At 40.9% G+C, this 19,626-nt stretch overlaps 1 protein-coding gene across 2 annotated transcripts in view; it reads left to right on the top strand.

Annotated features, from left to right (window-relative positions):
* SLC25A48 (solute carrier family 25 member 48) overlaps positions 1-19,626 on the top strand; it is a 40,984-nt gene that overhangs the window by 8,824 nt on the left and 12,534 nt on the right. For both annotated transcript variants that reach the window (XM_042453221.1, XM_042453220.1), the window contains exons 3-5: positions 3,909-3,980; positions 6,517-6,769; positions 13,818-14,075. In XM_042453221.1, coding sequence (XP_042309155.1) covers positions 3,909-3,980; positions 6,517-6,769; positions 13,818-14,075 — 583 coding nt within the window. The remainder of the gene's footprint in view (positions 1-3,908; positions 3,981-6,516; positions 6,770-13,817; positions 14,076-19,626) is intronic.

Raw genomic sequence — 19,626 nt, 5'->3', positions numbered from 1 at the left:
TATTTACAATTTGCTGTGCTGTCCGTGAATTTCTCTGGAACTACTGAAGGAATATGTGCCTCCTAGTTCTGGCAAATGGATGGTTTTACTGTCCCTGCTGGTGATGCGTGCTATAAGCCAACAATAGATCTTCTGGGAACATTTTTGCTACGTTTTCTACATTTCCCTGAGCACTGCCAAGAAACTAGCGACACATCTTTCAGTACTTAAAAGACAACTGTCAAGCTGGCACTTTCTATGCCCTTGGATTTGGAGGCAGCTGGGGAATAGCAACCAGGCAGCTTTGTTACATGTCCAAATCAGTAGGGGGAAGTGGGAAAGGTCTTAAATAGTGAATTAACAAGTGTAGTCATACAGTTATTCAGTATTTACTGATGAACTTAGTAAAGGCGCATCCTGAGCAATAATAAGAATGGAGAACAGCTCTGAATAGCTGAGTATATTGTCAGTGAATCCTGTTCCAGTACAACAAGTAAAGCATGTAGACCATGCTCAAATTGTGTACTTCAGACATTTTGTAAACTTTGAGCCCAGTAAGAGATTTGCCAGTGTTGGTTTCAGTGAGTGAAAAAGTAATATGATAGTCAGTGAACAAGAGGAATTTGAAAGGTGTTGTAAGCATGCTCTTGATTTTAATGCAGCTAAACTAGATGGCTCTTATGGTTTACATCTGTGGATGTTTAACTATAGGCTTTCACATAACACTTGGCATAGATACTTATTCCACCCCTGCACTGTAACTTTCAATGCATCTTAAAATAACAAACCTGATAGCAGATGAAGCAGATAATAACCTTTAGAACTGAACAGTGAAACAGGTGTCATCTCCACTCTTTTTCTTTCTGGCATATGTCTCAAGATAGTAGTTGCATTTAAATTCCTTCTAGACCTTCTGTCAATTTGCTATACTTAGAATCTGTATGATTCATCCTGAAAAACTACAGGATACCTTATCCTAACATACAACAACTCACAAAGTTATTTCCTGAGGACTGGCCTACAGCCACCTCCATTTTTGCTGGATCAGGGCTGTGGCAACCGCATGCTACTTTCCCGATTTGGCCTTTGAAGGGCGTAAAAAGCATGATAGCCGCGGAAGCTTGATGGTGCTCCTTCAGCACTGCATCATGTGGATGCAGTGTCAGAGGAGTGTCATGACGCCACGCACCATGTGGAGCACAAGTGGCATCACGTTGCCCGGGGGTGGAGTCGGGTGTGCATTCCAACTCTGCTCCCAGGGCGGCCTTTAAGGCCAGTTTGTACAGGTTCTGAGTGGTTATATGAAAGCTGGAGTCAAAGGTGGACACAGAGGAGGACCTGCTGTGGGCAACACTCCAGCAGAATGTTCATTGCTGACCCTCATAGCCCCCTAAACTTTCCCTTCCTTCTTCTGGTCATAGACTATCTCCACTCTTGCTTTAAATCAATTACATTCAGGGTGCCCAACCTATTTCTGTTCCCTTTTACTTCTGCTTCGCATCTATCTTTAACTGTTTGAAGAGTTTGCCTGTCATCCATTGAGGCTTCCCTTCCTTTTTGGCTTTAGTGTCTCTTTGCATTCTCGAATTCTTCTCGCTCCTGCTCACTTAGGCTTAAGAGTGCAAATCACAGCCTTAAATTCTACAGGGGTGTTCTTCAGGTTATATTTTGGCACAAGCGTTGGTTTAGTTATTTCTTTAGCTTTACTCTAATTTTTGATATTAGTAATTCATAGGCGGGGTACAGACCGCCGCTTTGCGGCGGTCTGCCGCCACCGCCGGCTAGTCCATGGGGAAGCCGGAGCCTCCACACGGCGCGGCTCCCCTGCGGACTGAAAAAGAAGCTCCAAAATGGAGCTTCTTTGGCGGGTTACAAACCGCCATAAAGTACGCGCTCGCCGCATACTAGGGTTAGGAAGGTTCTTACCTTCCTGACAGCCCTTCCTCCCAGTACGCGCGGAGAGCGTACTTTTTTGCGGTGCCCATCCACATGGGTGCCGCCATGTTGACGTATTGGACGCTGTGCATCCAGACGTGTCGCGGCGGAAGTGACATCGCGAGGACGCACTCCACCCCTCGCGACGCCACTTCCGTGTTCCAAAAAGGAGCGGCATTTCGACACTCCTTTTTTGCTGCGCGGGGAAGCCTCGCGGTCTGGCAGCTGGGGCTTCCCTACGCAGCGAATGGCGGCGGCGGGAAAACGGCCCCTTGAGGGCCGTTTGTAACCCGCATTTTTCCGTCGCGTTTGCGACGTAGCGAGGCGCCAGGGGCGCACTCGCTACGTCACAAGCGATGCGACGCGTACGGACGCTCAGCGTCCGATACGCAAAGATGGCGCCGGCCATGTAGAAGGGCGGCGCCATCTTGTACGGACGAAGTCCGTACTAGGCCCAGGGGCGTCTAAAAGAGACGCCCCTTTTTTTAAAATGGGACGTCCTCCGGACGTCCCAAATGGCGGTGCAGAAAGCACCATAGTCTGTACCACAATCTGCTCCCACTCTTGTTTTTACAGAGAGACTAGAGCATCTCCATCTTCTGCTTCCAATTATGTAGTCTATCTGATTTCTGTATGGGGCATCAGCTGATGTCCATGTATACAGTTGCCTCTTTGGTTGCTTGAAGAATTTGTTTGCGATGAACAAACTGTTGGCCTCACCAAATTCAATCAGTTGTTCTCCTGCTTCACTTCTTGATCCTAGGCTAAATTTTCCAACAATCTTTGATTGGTTTCTACTCTTTCATTCCAGTCGCCTATGATTAACAACACGTTCTGTTTTGGTGTGTGGTCAATTTTCTCCCAGACTCCAGCACAGAATCTTTCAATTTCTTCTTCTTCCGACTCTGTAGTTGGAGTATTATTATTTGTTCAGAGTTTGCATTATAACTTTTGACTGCTCTTGCTACTTGTCTCCTCACAATTAATGCCATCCCCTTTCTTCTTAGGTTTTCATTTCCTGAGTAAAACACAGTGTAATTATCTGACTCAATTCCTGTCCACTTTAACTTGCTTATCCCAAGTATTACAATGTCTACATGTTCCATTTCTTGTTTTACTATGTCTAGCTTCTGATTCATGCTTCTTACATCCAATGTGTTGTTCAGCTTCGGATTTTCCTTTCACCTCTGAGCACTACTGCTGCCACCCTGTAGTTCTTTGGCATATTTAGTCTGGCTCCTGAGCAAAAGCCTGTCTAACATGGAAGATTCTGCCAGTAGCCTCTTGCCCCACAGGAGCACATAATCTCATCACCACAGAGAGATAGTACCATGATGGGCCTTCCAAGAATGCTATTTATTTTATTATTTATTTCATTTATACCCGATCTTTCTCCCAATAATGGGACTCAGGGTGGCTAACATATTTTAAAATAATACAAATTAAAGAATATACACAGCCATTAATAAAAGTAAAAAAAATGAAAAGGTTATGTTAAAAGCAATTTAACCATTTAGAAAGTTAAAATTCATTTAAAGACTATGTATAAATCCTAAAAACAGCACTGTACATCCATTGGTCTCAGTGAGATTTAATAATCTTGTTAGGACCACTTTTGAATTTAGGCCATAGGATTGTGAAGAAAAGTGGCTAGTAAATTTTGGGGGCTATCAATAACAAATCATTCCAAAGAGATTAGCAGCTACTGGTCTAACCCATCATCCTACATAATTCTCCTATTTTCTACGTGCAAAACATGTCGATGGTGCTGGTTTAGAGATCACAGTGTGGTTCAAATCTGACTCTGGCAATGCAAACAGAAAAGAATGCACAATATTCCTTTGCCCAGTTGCCTTGTAAACTTTTTTTTTAAAGAACAAAGCAAGAATTATAGTAAAATAAAAGTGTGCTTTGTTTGTGAAACATGAGATGAGCTCTTGTTCAATTGGAAACATACAATTTCAATTACATTTCATAAATATGTTTTTCTCCAGACTCGTTTACAAGCTGGTCAAGGCTATGGCACCACTTTTAACTGTGTACTCACTGTATACAAAAATGAATCGGTAAGTAGCTTTTTCTGACTGAAGCATGTCAAAGAAAGACGAAAAAGAAAGATCTAAACTGTTTAACTAGCTTGCTTAGCTTTGCCATAACCATTAAGCAGTTTTAATTTGGATATGGACTTTCTTTGAACTAATAAAATTTCTGTAAGGTCAGGGAGTGAACATTTATATTTCAAAGATATAGCCATGTTAGTCTGTAGAATCAGTATGTAGACAGATCTTGTAGCACCTTTGACACTAACTAAAGAAAGAAGTTGGCAGCATGAGCTTTCGTAGACGTAAGTCTACTTCCTCAGGGCTTAAACCAATTAGTTCCAAATTCATCTGAGGAAGTAGACTTAAGTCTACAAAAGCTCAGGCTGCCAACTTCTTTCTTTAGTTAGTCTCAAAGGTGCTACAAGATATCTCTACATACTGATCTATACTTCAAAACAGTGATATCCAAGTTGTATACACCACAATACAGCATCAGATGAGATGATTTTGGAAAAGGTTTGTGCATCAGTACAACATATTTATTGCATTCTGGAAAATATACTTCTGATTAAAAGAACAATCTTATTTGAATCATCTACAAAGCCATATACTAATCTAACCAGCCAATACTTCATTCTGCCTGTTTCCTTTATGGGTGCTTATATTTTTCTTCCAGAATAAAAGTATATGTTGCAAATTTTCAGGGTTATCAAACTTGATGAGAAAGGATGTCTTAACACTCTTGATACAAATTAAATGAACAACAACCCTTTTCTTTTATTTTAGCCTTTTCAGACTTTTAGCAAGACTTTTTATTTATTCCTCTAGGAGGAATACTTGTGAAATTTCTCAAAATGAAATGGGTGAATGAAATACAAAAATATTTACTTTCCTAATCAAGATTTATCTCTTCATGGTATTCTGGTCATTCACTAACCTAGCAGAAATTCTACAAAAAAGGTAAAACTGGGAGGCGAAGTAGATGGCCCCATATAAGTGGCCTCCAGATGCTCTGGCCGTGATTGTGCAGGAACCATGGTGACTTCATGGCCTGATTCCAAAGTGGGCCACTGCCACAGTCCCAAGATGGAGCCACCAGGAGCAGATTGTTTCTACTCCTTTTTGATCTGGTCCAAAGGACCGGATCACAGCGCCAGAGTGGCTTTCAGCCACTTTGAGGGCGAGCATCTTCTGAATGTCATGCTTCCAGAGCAGCCAAAAGACACTTCTTTTGTCCTGTGCATTCGATCCTGGCTTTCCTAAATCCAAGGAACACATTAAACCAGTGATGGCAAACCATTTTGGGACCGAGTGCCCTAACTAGGTGTTACTAGTGCCAAGGGCTGGACTTCTGGGGAGAGAGAAATGGAACTTCCTGGGTGGGATTTGTGCCCTCTGGGGGCAGGATCTCTGACCTATGGTGATCCTGAGGAGAACTTATTATTGGGTTTTCTTGACAGGTATCTTCAGAACAGGTTTACCATTGCAATCTTCTGAGGCTGAGAGAGTGTGAATTGCCCAAGATCACCCCTGTGGGTTTCCATAGCAAAATGCTACTTGTGTATAATGCTACAATTCACTTTTTTTTTTTTGGTTTATTCTTTTTGAAATTTAATTGAATTTTACCCTGCATTTGACAGACTCATCTTCTGTCTCTAATTTCAGAAGCCATTTATACACTTTTTTTAAAAAAAAAAAACTCACCATCTTTATGCAGCTCTAAATAAAACTCATTTTCTCTAACCTCTATGGCTGCATTTCTCTTGTATTGATTAAATCTGTCATTATGTTGTATATAAGCAAACCAGTTAAGATATTTGCCTTTCTTAAAAATCATCTCCCTTGATTTAAACTTGCAGCTCTCTTGTTCAAAAACAAAAGATCATTATAGGGCAATCATTTATATTAAACATACAAACTTTTAAAATCTCATTATGATATCATTTTCTGAAGTGCATCCTTTTCCTAATAAGGTGCACCTGCAAGAACTATTTAACTTTCACCAATAGAGTTTTTTTTTTTAGTTGAATCAATTCCCTGGTTTTAAATAATCTGTGTACCCTCAGTCCCAATCATTGCTTTTCTTCTATTTTGATAATTTAAAAATTACTAGAACTTTATGGAGATAAAACATTTCCCCATCCAGCTAACATTCAAAAGCCAACAGAAAATGTGTTTTAACAAATATGTGAAAGAAATGTGATGTTGTTATTGTGTGCCTTTAAATTGTTTCTGACTTTTGGCAACACTATTGTGGGATTTTCTAGGGCTGAAAGTGTGTGATTCATCCAAAGTCACCAAGTGAGTTTCCATGGCTGAGTGGGGAATTGAACCCTAATCTCCAGAGTCACAGTCCAACACACAAACCATTAAGCCACACTGGCTCTCAAAATGTATTGTATTGTATTGAAAATAAATTTATCTGAAAAGATAAGGTAAAAGTATGGAGAAAAAATAGTCACAGTTGTTTTGTCCTTGTTATGGTGTGATTCTGGTACTTTTTTAAAAAAGAGATAACCTAATAGATTTTAATTAATATTCTATTCTATTTCATCCACAGGTTGCTGGATTCTTCAAGGGAATGTCTTTCCCACTAGTTAGCATTGCTGTCTACAATTCAGTGGTATTTGGTGTCTTCAGCAATACCCAAAGGCTCATTAATCAACATCGTTATGCAAATCCTAATCATCCACCAGCGCTCATAGACTTGGCTTTAGCAAGCATGGCAGCAGGAGCTTTTTCAGTAGGAATTGGTGGTCCAGTTGACCTGGTAAAGATAAGACTACAGATGCAGACGCAAACATTTCTTGCAGGTAAGATTCTACAATTCTTTTTAAAAAGGTAACTGTCCATCCATTTCAGTGTAAGAAGAGGAAGAAAAATAGTCTTGTGGCACCTTTAAGACTAACCAGTTTATTTCAGCATAAGCCTTCATAGGTACAATTCACGTCTATGCTTTTGATTTGTACTTTTTTCTGCCTTTGAATGTTTCTTGTTTCTGAAGACAATTATATAAAAGTGTGATCAACCAACACAGATGGTAGATATCAGGTGCATTTACATTGTAGAAATGATGCAGTTTGCCACCAGTTTAAGTGCTCCATACTATGCAATCCTGGAATTTGTTGTTTTACAAGTTCTTTAGTCTTATCTGCCAAAGAGTGCTGGTTCCTCACAAAACTACAAATCTCAGGATTCCATAGGATGAAGCCATGGCTGTTAAAATGGTGTCAAACTGCACTATTTCCACAATGTAGACTGTAGAGGCACCCATCTATAAATTTTTGTTGGCCTATTAACAGCTAAAGTACGTATCCGGTATTTGCCAACAAGTACAATGAAATTTTCCACTAACAGAATTCTTACTGTAGTGCCTTGTTTTGGGTTAGGTTTGTTTGTTTTTTGTGTGTGCTAGTTTGTTTTGCTGAAAATAGCTTGTGTGTCAATTACTGTGCTTCCTTGTATCCTTGAAAGTCTTGGTATTCACTCTTCTTTCTTTGAACACTTAACATCTATATATAGTTAAAGTTAAACTCTAAGTACTGTAGTTAACCTTGCTGTCAATTATAATCGGAAGAAAAATTAGTTTCATCTTGGTAGAAATATGGTGTGGAGGATAGCTCTCTTTGAATACTTAATTATGGTAAAGTGCTGAACTTAAAAATCTATGGCAACTACTGATTTTGATAGATTTATATGGCACTGCCAATATTCATAATTATGTGATACTTAGAAAATACTTTCACGTTTTGAGGTTCCATAGCTTCGAGACTTTCCAGAGACATAAATTTTCATATCATCACAGATGGACTTGAGAGGGTCTAGAATGAATGCAGTATTTATGTTTGAGCAGCTTTCCAATATTTTCACAAACAAAAATGATGGAGCTCATGAATAATTGTCATTTTATGGGTAGGAATATGATTTTTCAAAGAAAAAAAATCACACAAAATCACAGTTCTTTTCAGTGGGGACAGCCTTTATAGCTTCCCACTTGCTTTTGCACTCCCCTTACAAGAATGTCCATTGAGGTCATTTTCTATCTTTGATGCTCACTGGATTCCACATGGTTATTTGTATCATGCTACAACACAGTCATGTTTCCAAGCATTAAAAAATGTTGAGCTAATTTATAAAAGCAGACAAACACAGGGGAGAAACAGAAAGGCACAAAGACCGATTTTGGCTGTGGTAAACATATGCCACTGCCCCAATCCACCTTGAAGTCGGGGAAAAAAAGGAGCGGCAAAGATCAGGGTGAAACAGACCACTCCTTTGCACCACTATCCAGGCAGCTTCTGAGCAAGGCGTTTTGATGCTACATGCTCTGAAGCTGCCCAGAAGCCAGTTTCCAACTGCCTGGCTGCCCACACATGTGTGAACTTTTGGGCATCTTGGGGACGTGGCGGTTACATGCTACATGCCCCCAACATACCAAGAAGGCACTGTAGGGCTGTAGAACAGCTGCTAAAGAGTAATGTGGAGTGAAACAGCCCTTCTCCAACCACCCTATTCAGAACACAGCAAAATCTGCACAGGTTGGAAACATGCTTACTGTTGAGTTGCACAGCCATAGATTTAGTCTCCAGTGAAGTCTCTCCCAGGAAATCCTAACTGCTTCTGTTGCTCCTGCTATATTTATATCCTGCCTTTTTTCCTAGTTTGGGACTGAAGGTGGCTTACAACAGAATGAAAAACAAAAAAATCACAAAATTTAACAGCTAAAAAGTATTTAAACTATATAAAAAACAATTTAAAAACATAAACCATAAAAAATAACAGCACAATAAAAAATAATGACTAGAAAATCCAGCACACTGTACAAGACCAGTCCTGTCTAAAGAAATAGTTCTGAAAGGCCTATTGAAACAGAGAGGTCTTCATCACCTCTTTGCAGAAAGAAAGGGTACCAGTCTAATTCTCTGGGAATAGAGTTTCAGAGCCTGGGGCAGTCACTGAGAAGGCCTTCTCCTGTGTTGCCACCAGATGTACCTGTGAAGATGGTGGGAAAGAGAGATGGGCCTCCCCCTGGCCCAGCAAATTACAAAACACAGGAAGGTTTGTAAAGAAAAATATGGTCCTTCAAATAACTTGTACCTGAGCTGTAGGATCAAAAACAGCACTTTGAATTGTTCCTGAAAATGAACCAGCAGCCAGTGGAGTTGTTGCAGCAAGGGAATTGTGCACTCTCTGTAGCTAGCCTCATTTAGCAATCTGGCTGCAGCACTTTGGACCAGCTGAAGTTTCCAAATGCTGTTGAGAGGCAGCCCCATGTGGAGCATGTCACAATGATCCAAACAGGATGTAACCAAGCCATGTGCCACTGTGGCCAGATCTGATATCTCAAGAAAATAAAACAGCTGGTACACTAACCTTAACTGTGCAAATGCACTTCTGGCCACCATTGAAATCTAAGGTTCCAAGTTTGGAGTTGAATTCAGGAGCACATCCAAGCTGTAGACATGTGTCTTTAGGCAAGTGTAATCCAATCCAGCACAGGGTGAATCCCTATTCCTTGATCTCTCTTTCAACTCACCAGGGGCACCTCTGTTTTGTTTGTATTGAATTTTAATTTGTTTGCACTCCATTACTCCATCTAGTCCATTACTGATAACATGCACCAGTTTAGGATTGAAAAAGCCTCCTTGGATTGTGATAGAAAGGAGTAATAGAGTTGGGTATCATCCACACACTGATGGCACTGAACCCCAAAATCCCAAACAACCTCTCCCAGTGGATTTATGTATATGTTTAATAGCATGGAGAACAGAACTGAGCCCTAAGGGTCCACAGGCCAATAGCCAAGGGATCAAATAGGAGTCCCCCAGTATGATATTTTGGGAGTTCCACTCCAAGAAGTAAAATATTCCCTCAGAGTTCCATCCCAGAGTAGTCACCCAGAAGGATATTGTAGTTGGTGGCACTAAAAGCTTCCAAGAGGTCCAGCAAAACCAACAGAGACACACTCCCGAATCAAGTTCCCAGCGCAGGTCATTTTCCAAGGCACCCAAAGCCATAACCAGGCTTGATACCAGAGTGAAATTTGGATCTAAATAATTGCTGATACAAAGCTGATGTCACAAGGCAAGAAAGACAACAGAGGACAACAATGTGGAATAAAAAAGGCCACAACTTTATCATTTACAGCTGAAGACAGGGTTGACTAAAAGCATGGATCTGGATCCAGGTGCGAATAAACCTGACTGTTGATCGACAAGCCCCAGCCTGGCCTGGTGCCAAAACACAGGGATGACAGGGGAGACCACTGACCCCTGTCACCAGGGATTTCTGGCTATCCTGAATGAATCCTCCCCCCAATACTCTGCTGCCGGGAGCCCCAAATACATGAGAGCTAACCTGATAACTACCACCAAATGATTCTTCATGTGAAGAAACCAATCTGAATGCAAGAAAAGCAGACTGTCCTCAGGAAGCCACTTTCTGAGGAACCTATGTAGGGTCCTGACCAGGCATAGCCTGATCCCACCATTGCTCCCCATCCTTGATCTACGAATAGTTGGCATAAGTTGTGCAGCCTAATTTCATCTCATCCAACTACAAAACAACTGGCTGCATATTTTTGTTTTCATAAACAGGACACTTCACTATCTTATAAACAATACACTTCTGGATATTGCTTATCATAATTATTATGTGCCAGTTCAGTTTACAGTAGTTTTCCATTTTCTTTGGTCAGGAGCAGGCTTGTTTCTCTTCCATTTATTCATGCTAGCTTTTTTGAATCATGTTTTTACACACACACACACACACACACACACACACACACACAAAAACTTCAAAGCATAAGGCATTTTTGTCCTAACATATTATTTATTATCTAGGACAAAATAGTACCTTCATGGCAACATGCAGCAGATTTGTGGTGACAATTCTTGTCCATTTGGATTTGTAACACACAGAGAGAGAACATGACAGCTAGCTGAAACGCAGGAACATTATTTACAGGTTATCAGGTGACAGTGTCATAAAATGCCTACCTTGTAGGTCTAGTTTTGTGTGAATTATGCAACAAAGTATGACTCCAGGGGATTACAATCCCATCTATTCAGATAAGGGTCATGTGAAGAGAAAAGTAGGGGCTGAATGATTGGCAGGATGGGGTGGGGTGTGGGTAAACTCATTCATTACTTATTAAGCCAAGATGATTTACTTAATGAAGTCCCAGGTTACATTTGAAGTACTAAATAACTTTATTACGGCCATTTGGCCAGCACAATTACAAAATTCCAATTTAAAACACAACACAGGTTCATGTACAGGCAGATTGGAGAGTATAAACAAATGACAGTCTATAAAAAGTAAGGATAAAAAGCAAGGATAGGACTGAATTCTACACAGTGATGTGAGGCAAAGACAGAAATAGTAAAAAATTTCACATGATATTTCAAAAGTTGTTCTTTGAAGTCTGTTCTGTTTGCATAGTGAAGGGAAAGCAAAACCAAAATTGAACAAAATTATTACATGCTTGTTCACAGTCTGAAAAGCAAGGAGTAGCTTTTTTTTTCTTTTTTGCAAAACTGCAGTTTATAGGATTACTGGAGTATGAGTAAGAGAACAGGCTATATGATAGAACATAATGCCAAGACAGCTCCACAAAACAAACTAGAACACCTGCAAAGCATTTTATTGAATGGTATAGTCCCACAATCAGAATGAATTGTGTTACCTATTTGGAATCTAATTAGTCATGGACAGACAAAAATAGATAGAAAATATTATTCTAAACACTTTGCCATGTGAGCATGCAAATTCTTTTCAGATTAAACACCTGATCAGAAACCTGACTCTCACGTCTTATGGGAGGAAACAGAAAAAATATTATGAGAGCTTGTCTATCATATGTAACTGGGAAAATACTTCACCTTTTTACTTTCAAGTGACTCAACAGCAGAGAATTAAATCAATCAGTCAGTCACACACATATGACACACAAACTGGCGGCCATATTATTAAGGGTGTGTAGATCCATATTTGACAAGATCAAAGTGGGCTGCTTTGCAATGATTAGGATTTCTTGAGAAAAGCAGAGCTTCCCCAAAGCAGCTGAAATGAATCAGGTTGCTCCCAAAGCTTTGGGTCTAGTCTCAGATTCAGTGGATGAAGACAAATTGAACCCTGGTCTCCAGAATCATAGTCCAACACTTAAATCACTATGCCACACTGAGTCTACCTGCTGTGCCCCACCTTAGTATGGATGAAGCCAGCTCTGTTAAAAACTACTACATTTTCTCTCTAAGCTCTCCATAGACAACAAGCAGCAGCTGCAGGGAGTAGTTTTTCAAATGCTCTGGATGGGCAAAGTGTGGCCAATGGATTTCATGTGCACCCAGGGACAACTTTTTTATTTTGTTATTTTATTTATTTGGCCCAAAATGCTGTTTAGAGGCAAGGAGACATTTCCACAATATTTTGGGCCCACCTTGGGCCAATTTAGGCCCAAAATAGACCTTTTTCAAAAAAGGAAATGAATGGGAAGTGACTCCCTATTGTTTCAAAAAGGCCTTTCCTAGGCCTAAAATTAATCAGGAAAGCCAAAAATGCACCTCTTGAAAATGGCCCCCTTGTCCCCCCCTAGACTAGAGGGCATTTGGGAGCAAAAAAAAAGTATTTTCTTTCTTTCTTTCATGCAGGAGCAAATGGACAGTGGCCACTGCCCCCAAGGTATTCGGGGGGGGGGGTGTTATTGTTTCCGTCTACCCTTCCACAGTTTCCCAAGCATACACCAGGTTTTGACCAGGAATAACTTTACCAGAGCTATAGTTTTTGCTTTGCTTTTCAGCATGGATATACAAAAACCTTATAAATTGTAGTCAATTGAACAAAAAACCAAAATGAAGCCTTCAGCACCTGTCCTAGTGAAATCTTTTAGGTTGAAAGATTTTCCCAAAACCACCACAAGGCAGGCCAGTCCCCTTTCCCTCAACTCTAATGACTGCTGGGTCCACACCAGAGGCTTCTAGGTCTGCCCTGGACATGCCAGCACAGGCGTCTTTCCCGGCTCTTCCTGTAGGGTCATGTGAGACTGTTGAGAAGGTCTCGTCCATACTAAGGTGGGTACAGCAGGTAGAGCCATGGTGACATAGTGTTTTGAGTGCTGGACTATTACTCTGAAGACAAGGATTTGATTTCCAGCTTGGCCATGAAATCCACTGGGTGAACTTGGGCAAGTCATACACACTCAGCTTCAGGGGAAGGCAATGGCAAACTTTCTCTGAACAAATCTTGCTAAGAAAACCCCATGGTAGGTTTGCCTTATGGTCACCATAAGTCAGAAACAACATGAAGTTACACCACAACAACAAAAGAGGGAGTTCACCAGGCAGGTCCAGCTTTATCAGGACTAGCCTGAAGGAAGGAGTCTCCACCCTCCATAACTGCCATCTGCCGGCCTGAGATGGAGTTCACCAGGCAGGTCCAGCTCCATCAGGGCTAGCCTGGAAGAAGGAAGAGCCCTCCCTCCAATCCATCTGCCTTGGTCCAGGCCTCAGAGGGAGAGAAGAACCACTGGACCTAACCCCCTTTCCCTCCACCATTCCCTTCTCCTTTTGTTTCATGTCTTTTAGATTGTAAGCCTGAGGGCAGAGAACTGTCTGATTAAAAATAATAATTGTAAGCCGCCCTGAGAGTCATTAGGGCTGAAGGGCAGGGTATAAATACCTAAATAAATAAAAATAAATAAAAAAATAATTGCACACTCAGAAGCGTTTACATGGAGCTCTTAATCAGTCAGAATTAGGTGATACATATGAGAGAGGAACGGTAAGCAATCATAAATAGAATGTAAAATTTTGAGGGTTTCTTGGAATCTGATTTTAAGACTGTTTTAATTTGGTTCTGCAGCCAACCTAGACTTGAAGCACAGGACAACTGGATTTTCAGTACAGACTGCCTACAGAGGTCCAGTTCACTGTGTTGGTGCAATCCTCCGACAGGAGGGTTTAACAGGACTATATCGAGGTTCATCTGCAATGATTCTCCGTGATGTTCCTGGATATTGCCTCTACTTCATCCCTTACACATTTCTTTGTGGATGGATCACTCCAGAGGGATGTCTTTCTCCTAGTCCCTTTTCTGTATGGATGGCTGGGGGCATTGCAGGTATGATCAATTCTCTTTCAATTATTTTTATGTTGTTGTTGTTGTTGTGTGCCGTCAAGTAATTTCTGACTTATGGTGAGTTTAAGGCAAATCTATCATGAGGTTTTCTTGGCAAGTTTCTGCAGAGCGGGTTTGCCATTGCCATCGTCTGAGGCTGAGAGAAAGTGACTTGCCCAAGGTTACCCAGTGAAGTTCCATGGCCAAATGGGGATTCGAACCCTGCTCTTTGGAGTCACAGTCCAATGCTCAAACCACTACACCACACAATTTGAGCTAATTCACCCATACTGTTCCCATAAAACTCACTATTCTGTAATTAACCTAGTTGAACTAGTAGTTCATATTGTAGTTTTATACAGAGAACCTATTTTGTTCTGTGAGTTGCATTTAAGATTATTGATGATTGATATTTACTTTGGAGGTGTAGGAATTGTGCTTACAAAAAGAGCACTTTTAAATCTATTTATCTGATCTTTAACATTTTAAAAATAAGGTGGGCTCTTTTCTCTTTTCACATGCTACTCCTATATTTAAATTTAAAGCAGTGACAGCAATGGCATCCACCTTGACTTTAAATTTAAAGAGTGTGGAGGGGAGGAAAGGAGAGCTACAGTTTATTGTTGTTGTTTGAGTCTTCAAGCTGATTCTGAGTTATGGTGACTCTTATCAGATTTTTTTGGCAAGGCTCCTTAAGAAGAGGAGTACTAAAACTACGGGGCGGTCTGGAAATATGGAAAAAATGGTATTGTCCCAATGGTACTGTACGTATGGCCAGCCAAACTTTGGATCCTGTACAAGAAGAAAGGAAGGGAAATAAAAATAAATAAAATGGGGGGAAATCACCCTGCTTATGTCAGGAATGTGGTATGGTTAGATCGGAACTAAGAAGTTCATAAACAACTTCTTGAAGCACAATTCACTATTCTTAGTTCCCCCACAGTGTTGTAGGCAGAACATAGAGAAAGCACAGGAAAATTGTGTCTAACTTTCAGTCAAGTCAGGCCAGGTTTGGTCAGACAAGTTCAGGGATTTGCATACTTTCTGCTCTTTACTACCAAGGCCAGAGGGCTTTCTTTAACTACTGTATATACTTGACTATAAGTAGACCTCATGTCATGTATAAGTCAAAGATAGGTTTTGAGACCAAAATTATGGATTTCAATATAACCCATAGATAAGTCAAGGGTACAACTTAGAGGCATGTACCAAATGATCTAAAGGATGAAGCAAAGGAAAACAATGCCAAAGAACTTTCAAAATTTCAGCAGATATAACTGCTAATGCTCACCCTAAAGGCTGGATGAATAGTGCTTCCAGGACTGATCACACATTTACCTTTCACCAGGGGATGGTTCCCATTTTTATAGAAGCTGAAGTACAGTCTTTCCATTGATAAGTCGATTCAGGTTTTTGGGGTCAATGTTTTTTACTAAAATTTCTAGACTTATACATCCGTATATACAGTATTGCTAGCTGGGTAGCTCATGAGCTGCTGTTGCCTCCAGCCTTAAAGCCTGTCCTTCAAGAGTTCCTAGTGATAGGTGCTTGAGACAAAAATAGGCACAATTTGAAAAGCAGAGATCAGTTTTGACAATACTGAAGACAGAATACAATGACTGTTTTGACCTGGCTTTAATTTACTCCACACATTAGGCTTTCACCCCTCTTCTACTTCCAATTTCTAGTAGTATGTGTGAACAAGGCTTCTTCAATGAGGAAGCACTTTGAAGCAACTGGAAAGTTTCACACAGTAGCATCATGCAATTGCTCAATGTAGCTTAACTATCCCTAAAAAAATACAAATACAAAACCAGTTTTGCTTTTTTCTGGGAAAAGCTAGGGATTGTCCCCACACTTTCCAAATATAAATAGTACATAGGTGGTTGTAATATACATTAGTGATTGTATTGTCCTCTTTAGCTAGTCTCATTGTATGGATATTTGGAAATAGAGAGCTATTACTCCAATTCTCATCAGCTGCAGCCATCATGACCAACAATTTGTTTATGGGAGTTACAGCCCAAAACATCTTAATGGCTTTAGGGTTTAACTTTTAACTTTTCAAAGACTGTTTTAATATGCATGGATTGGTGGTAGTTCCTATTTTTATCATGTTTTTAATTTGCAAAGAAATTTAAAATATTCTGTATTTTGCTGAGCAGTCTCTTAAGCTTAAATTGGCAAGATGGTGTTGATTTCCATAATTCAAATTATGAAATAAATCAGATTATTTTAAAAACGCACACCATGCCACCTACCACATCTTCCTGAAGCACTAGTGTCTGTAGTAAATATTACTGATTGTTGTTATTTACTATCAAAACAGCTTTGACTTATGGCACCTTTGAAATAGAAGATGAATAAAAGTCTTGGTCATCAACAGTCCTTGCAAGTCAGGTCTTGCAAATTAAGGGCTATGGATTCCTTGATAGAGTCATCCCAGCTGTAATGAAGTCTTCCTCTTTCCTTATTGCTTTCAACTTTTCCCAACATAATAATCTCTTACAATCAGTCATGTCATCCCATGACAAATACAAACCACAACAGCCTTTTGGGCTTCTAGAGACAGTTCAGGCTTGATTTGCTGCAAGACCTATCAAGTTGTCTTTTGGATGTCCATGCTGTCTGCAAACCAGTATTATGCTCCACTTGGCTGAATGAGATCACGTGTGAAAGGGATCTGGGAGTCCAAGTAGACCACAAATTGAACATGAGCCAACAGTGTGATGCGGCAGCTATCAAGGCCAATGCAATTTTAGGCTGCGTCAATAGAAGTATAGTGTCTAGATCAAGGGAAGTAATATGCCACTCTATTCTGCTTTGGTCCGGCCCCACCTGGAATATTGTGTCCAGTGCTGGGCACCACAATTTAAAAAGGTTGTTGAGAAACTGGAGAAACTGGAGTGTGTCCACGTTTAAAGCCCTCCATGGACTGGCCCCTCCCTACTTATCAGACCTTCTTTCTCCTCACCTTTCCACTCGGGCCCTCCGTTCTGGTAGTCAAGGTCTGTTGTCTCAGCCCAGGATTTCCTCTGCCCCTTCCCGGATTCGCCCCTTTTCACTCGCTGCCCCTCACTCCTGGAACCTTCTTCCCCCACAAGCAAGAGCCATCACTTCTTTAACCAGCTTCAAAACGGAGTTGAAAACCATCCTGTTCAGAGAAGCCTTCCCAGGCATTGCATAATTGTCGCTTACTATTTGATGTTCTTGTGGTGCCTGTTTATTGAACCATTTCCTGTATTGCTATGTACTGTATATGCATTATCCTACTTGAGAGTATGTATTTTCCCTGGAAAATGTTTAACCATCCATTATGAAGCCTCGCCCTCCCTCCAGTCCATCTCCCTTGGTCCAGGCCTTCAAGGTAGAGAGGAACTGCTGGACCTCTTACCCTTTCCCTCCACCACCCCCCTTCTCCTTCTGTGTCTTGTCTTTTTAGATTGTAAGCCCGAGGTCAGGGAATCGTCTAACTAAAAGATTGTATGTACAGCGCTGTGTAAATTTACAGCGCTTCATAAATAAAGGTTAATAATAATAAAAGGAGGGTGACCAAAATGGTGAAGGGTCTGTAAACCATGCCCTATGAGGAGAGACTTAGGAAGCTGGGGATGTTTAGCCTGGAGAAGAGACAGTTAAGAGGTGATATGATAGCCTTGTTTAAATACTTGAAGGGATGTCATACTGAGGAGGGAGCAAGCTTGTTTTCTGCTGCTCCAGAGACTAGGATCCAGAGCAATGGATGCAAGCTACAGGAGAAGAGATTCCACCTCAACATTAGGAAGAACTTCCTGACAGTAAGGGCTGTCCGAAAGTGGAACACACTCCCTCGGAGTGTAGTGGAGTCTCCCTCCTTGGAGGTCTTTAAACAGAGGCTGGATGGTCATCTGTTGGGGATGCTTTGATTTAGATTTCCTGCATGGCAGGGGGTTGGGCTGGATGGCCCTTGCGGTCTCTTCCAGCTCTATGATTCTATGATTCTACTATTCATATTTCAATTTTTGGAATTGCTCTTCTTTCTTACTTTCTTTCTTTCTTTCTTTTAAAGTCTTATTTGTAAATATCTACTTTCTGTATTTCCATGTAAAATGGCATCACAGAATAAAAAGATTTTCAAGGCTTTCAGTGGATTTCAGTGCAAAGACATGGTCTTTATATTTTTATTTTATGCCTAAATAGGGTGATTAGATTTACCAGTAGGTGGTGATCATGTCACATACACACTGTTGCCAAACCACACAAGTTTTACAATGACCTGTTGAAGTGCATTCCGTTATATCTGTATTTGTAGCAAACATAAATATTTTTGAAAAGGAATATGAAGTAAATTTATTTACAACATAGAAAATCCCATTAGTTTCAAACAGTCTTTTAGTTTTATATATTTCTTTAATAAATACTTTAGTTTCAGTCTAATCCTGTGAACTGGGATTAGAGCAACAGCCATCCTTTGCATGTAAACAATGGCAGAACTGTCTGGCTTTCTACCCAAGAAAGCTAAGTTCTTGATAAATTTCATTCATAATTGGATTGGCTCCCTAGCAGTCAAATAAATGCTTAGCATGACATCTTAAGGGCCTGCCAGCTACTGGGTAGTATCAGGGACAGCTGGTAAATCCATCAGGGCAAGAATGGCAAATCCATTTTTGATTTTACTGCTGCTCTTCTTGCAGCAAATCCAGTTTGAACAAGAGCTCTCCCAGCGCCAAACGTCTGAAGGGACAGGACCTTGGAGCAGCTGTGGTAAATACAACAGCAACAGCAAACAATGACAACACAAGAGCCCCTTTCTTCTTATGGGAGCCTGCCTGAATTTTAAGATCCCCAGAAGAGGGCTTTCTCTTGGGACCTTATCACACATGAAATTGGAACTCCAATCCAAAGCCATTCCGAAGGGAAGAGGAAGCAGAGTCAATTCAAATCCAAGGCAATTCACGTGATTAATTATCACACGTGAAGAGAGAAATTGTGGTCATTCGTGAGGCAAAGCCGAGTGAGTACAAAATAAATTATCACACTAGTGACTAGCACATACCATGCGGATTCAACGATTCGAACTGGCACCCTTGCTCATGCTCAGTGGGGCTCTGAACACATCATGAACCTTTGCACTTCCGGGGTGAAAAGGGGGGCCACTTCCTGGTTCCAGTTTCACGTAAATGATAGCTTCACATTTCTTCTTCCCTTCTATTTTATTCTATTTTTTATTCTATTTACTCTATTTCAGCAATTTAGCAATGCCCGCAACTCCTGCCATGTGTGGTCGCGAGTATACATACAGCCACGTCCAAATATGTCCTCCGTGTCAGTCCCTCTATTCCCCCCTGGAAATCCAAATATGTCCTCCATGTCAGTCCCTCTATTCCTCCCTGAAGCATCCGATGTCAGTCCCTCTATTCCCCCCCGGAAGCATCCGAATGTGTCCTCCATGTCAGTCCCTCTATTTCCCCCCTGAAGCATCCGAATGTGTTCTCCGTGTCAGTCCCTCTATTCCTCCCTGAAGCATCCAAATGTGTCCTCCATGTCAGTCCCTCTATTCCTCCCTGAAGCATCC

This window comes from Sceloporus undulatus, chromosome 2 (assembly GCF_019175285.1).
Source record: "Sceloporus undulatus isolate JIND9_A2432 ecotype Alabama chromosome 2, SceUnd_v1.1, whole genome shotgun sequence".
NCBI classification, from domain to species: Eukaryota; Metazoa; Chordata; class Lepidosauria; order Squamata; family Phrynosomatidae; genus Sceloporus; species Sceloporus undulatus.
Note: the sequence above shows the minus strand (reverse complement) of the source record. Positions and strands in the feature narration are given on the sequence as shown.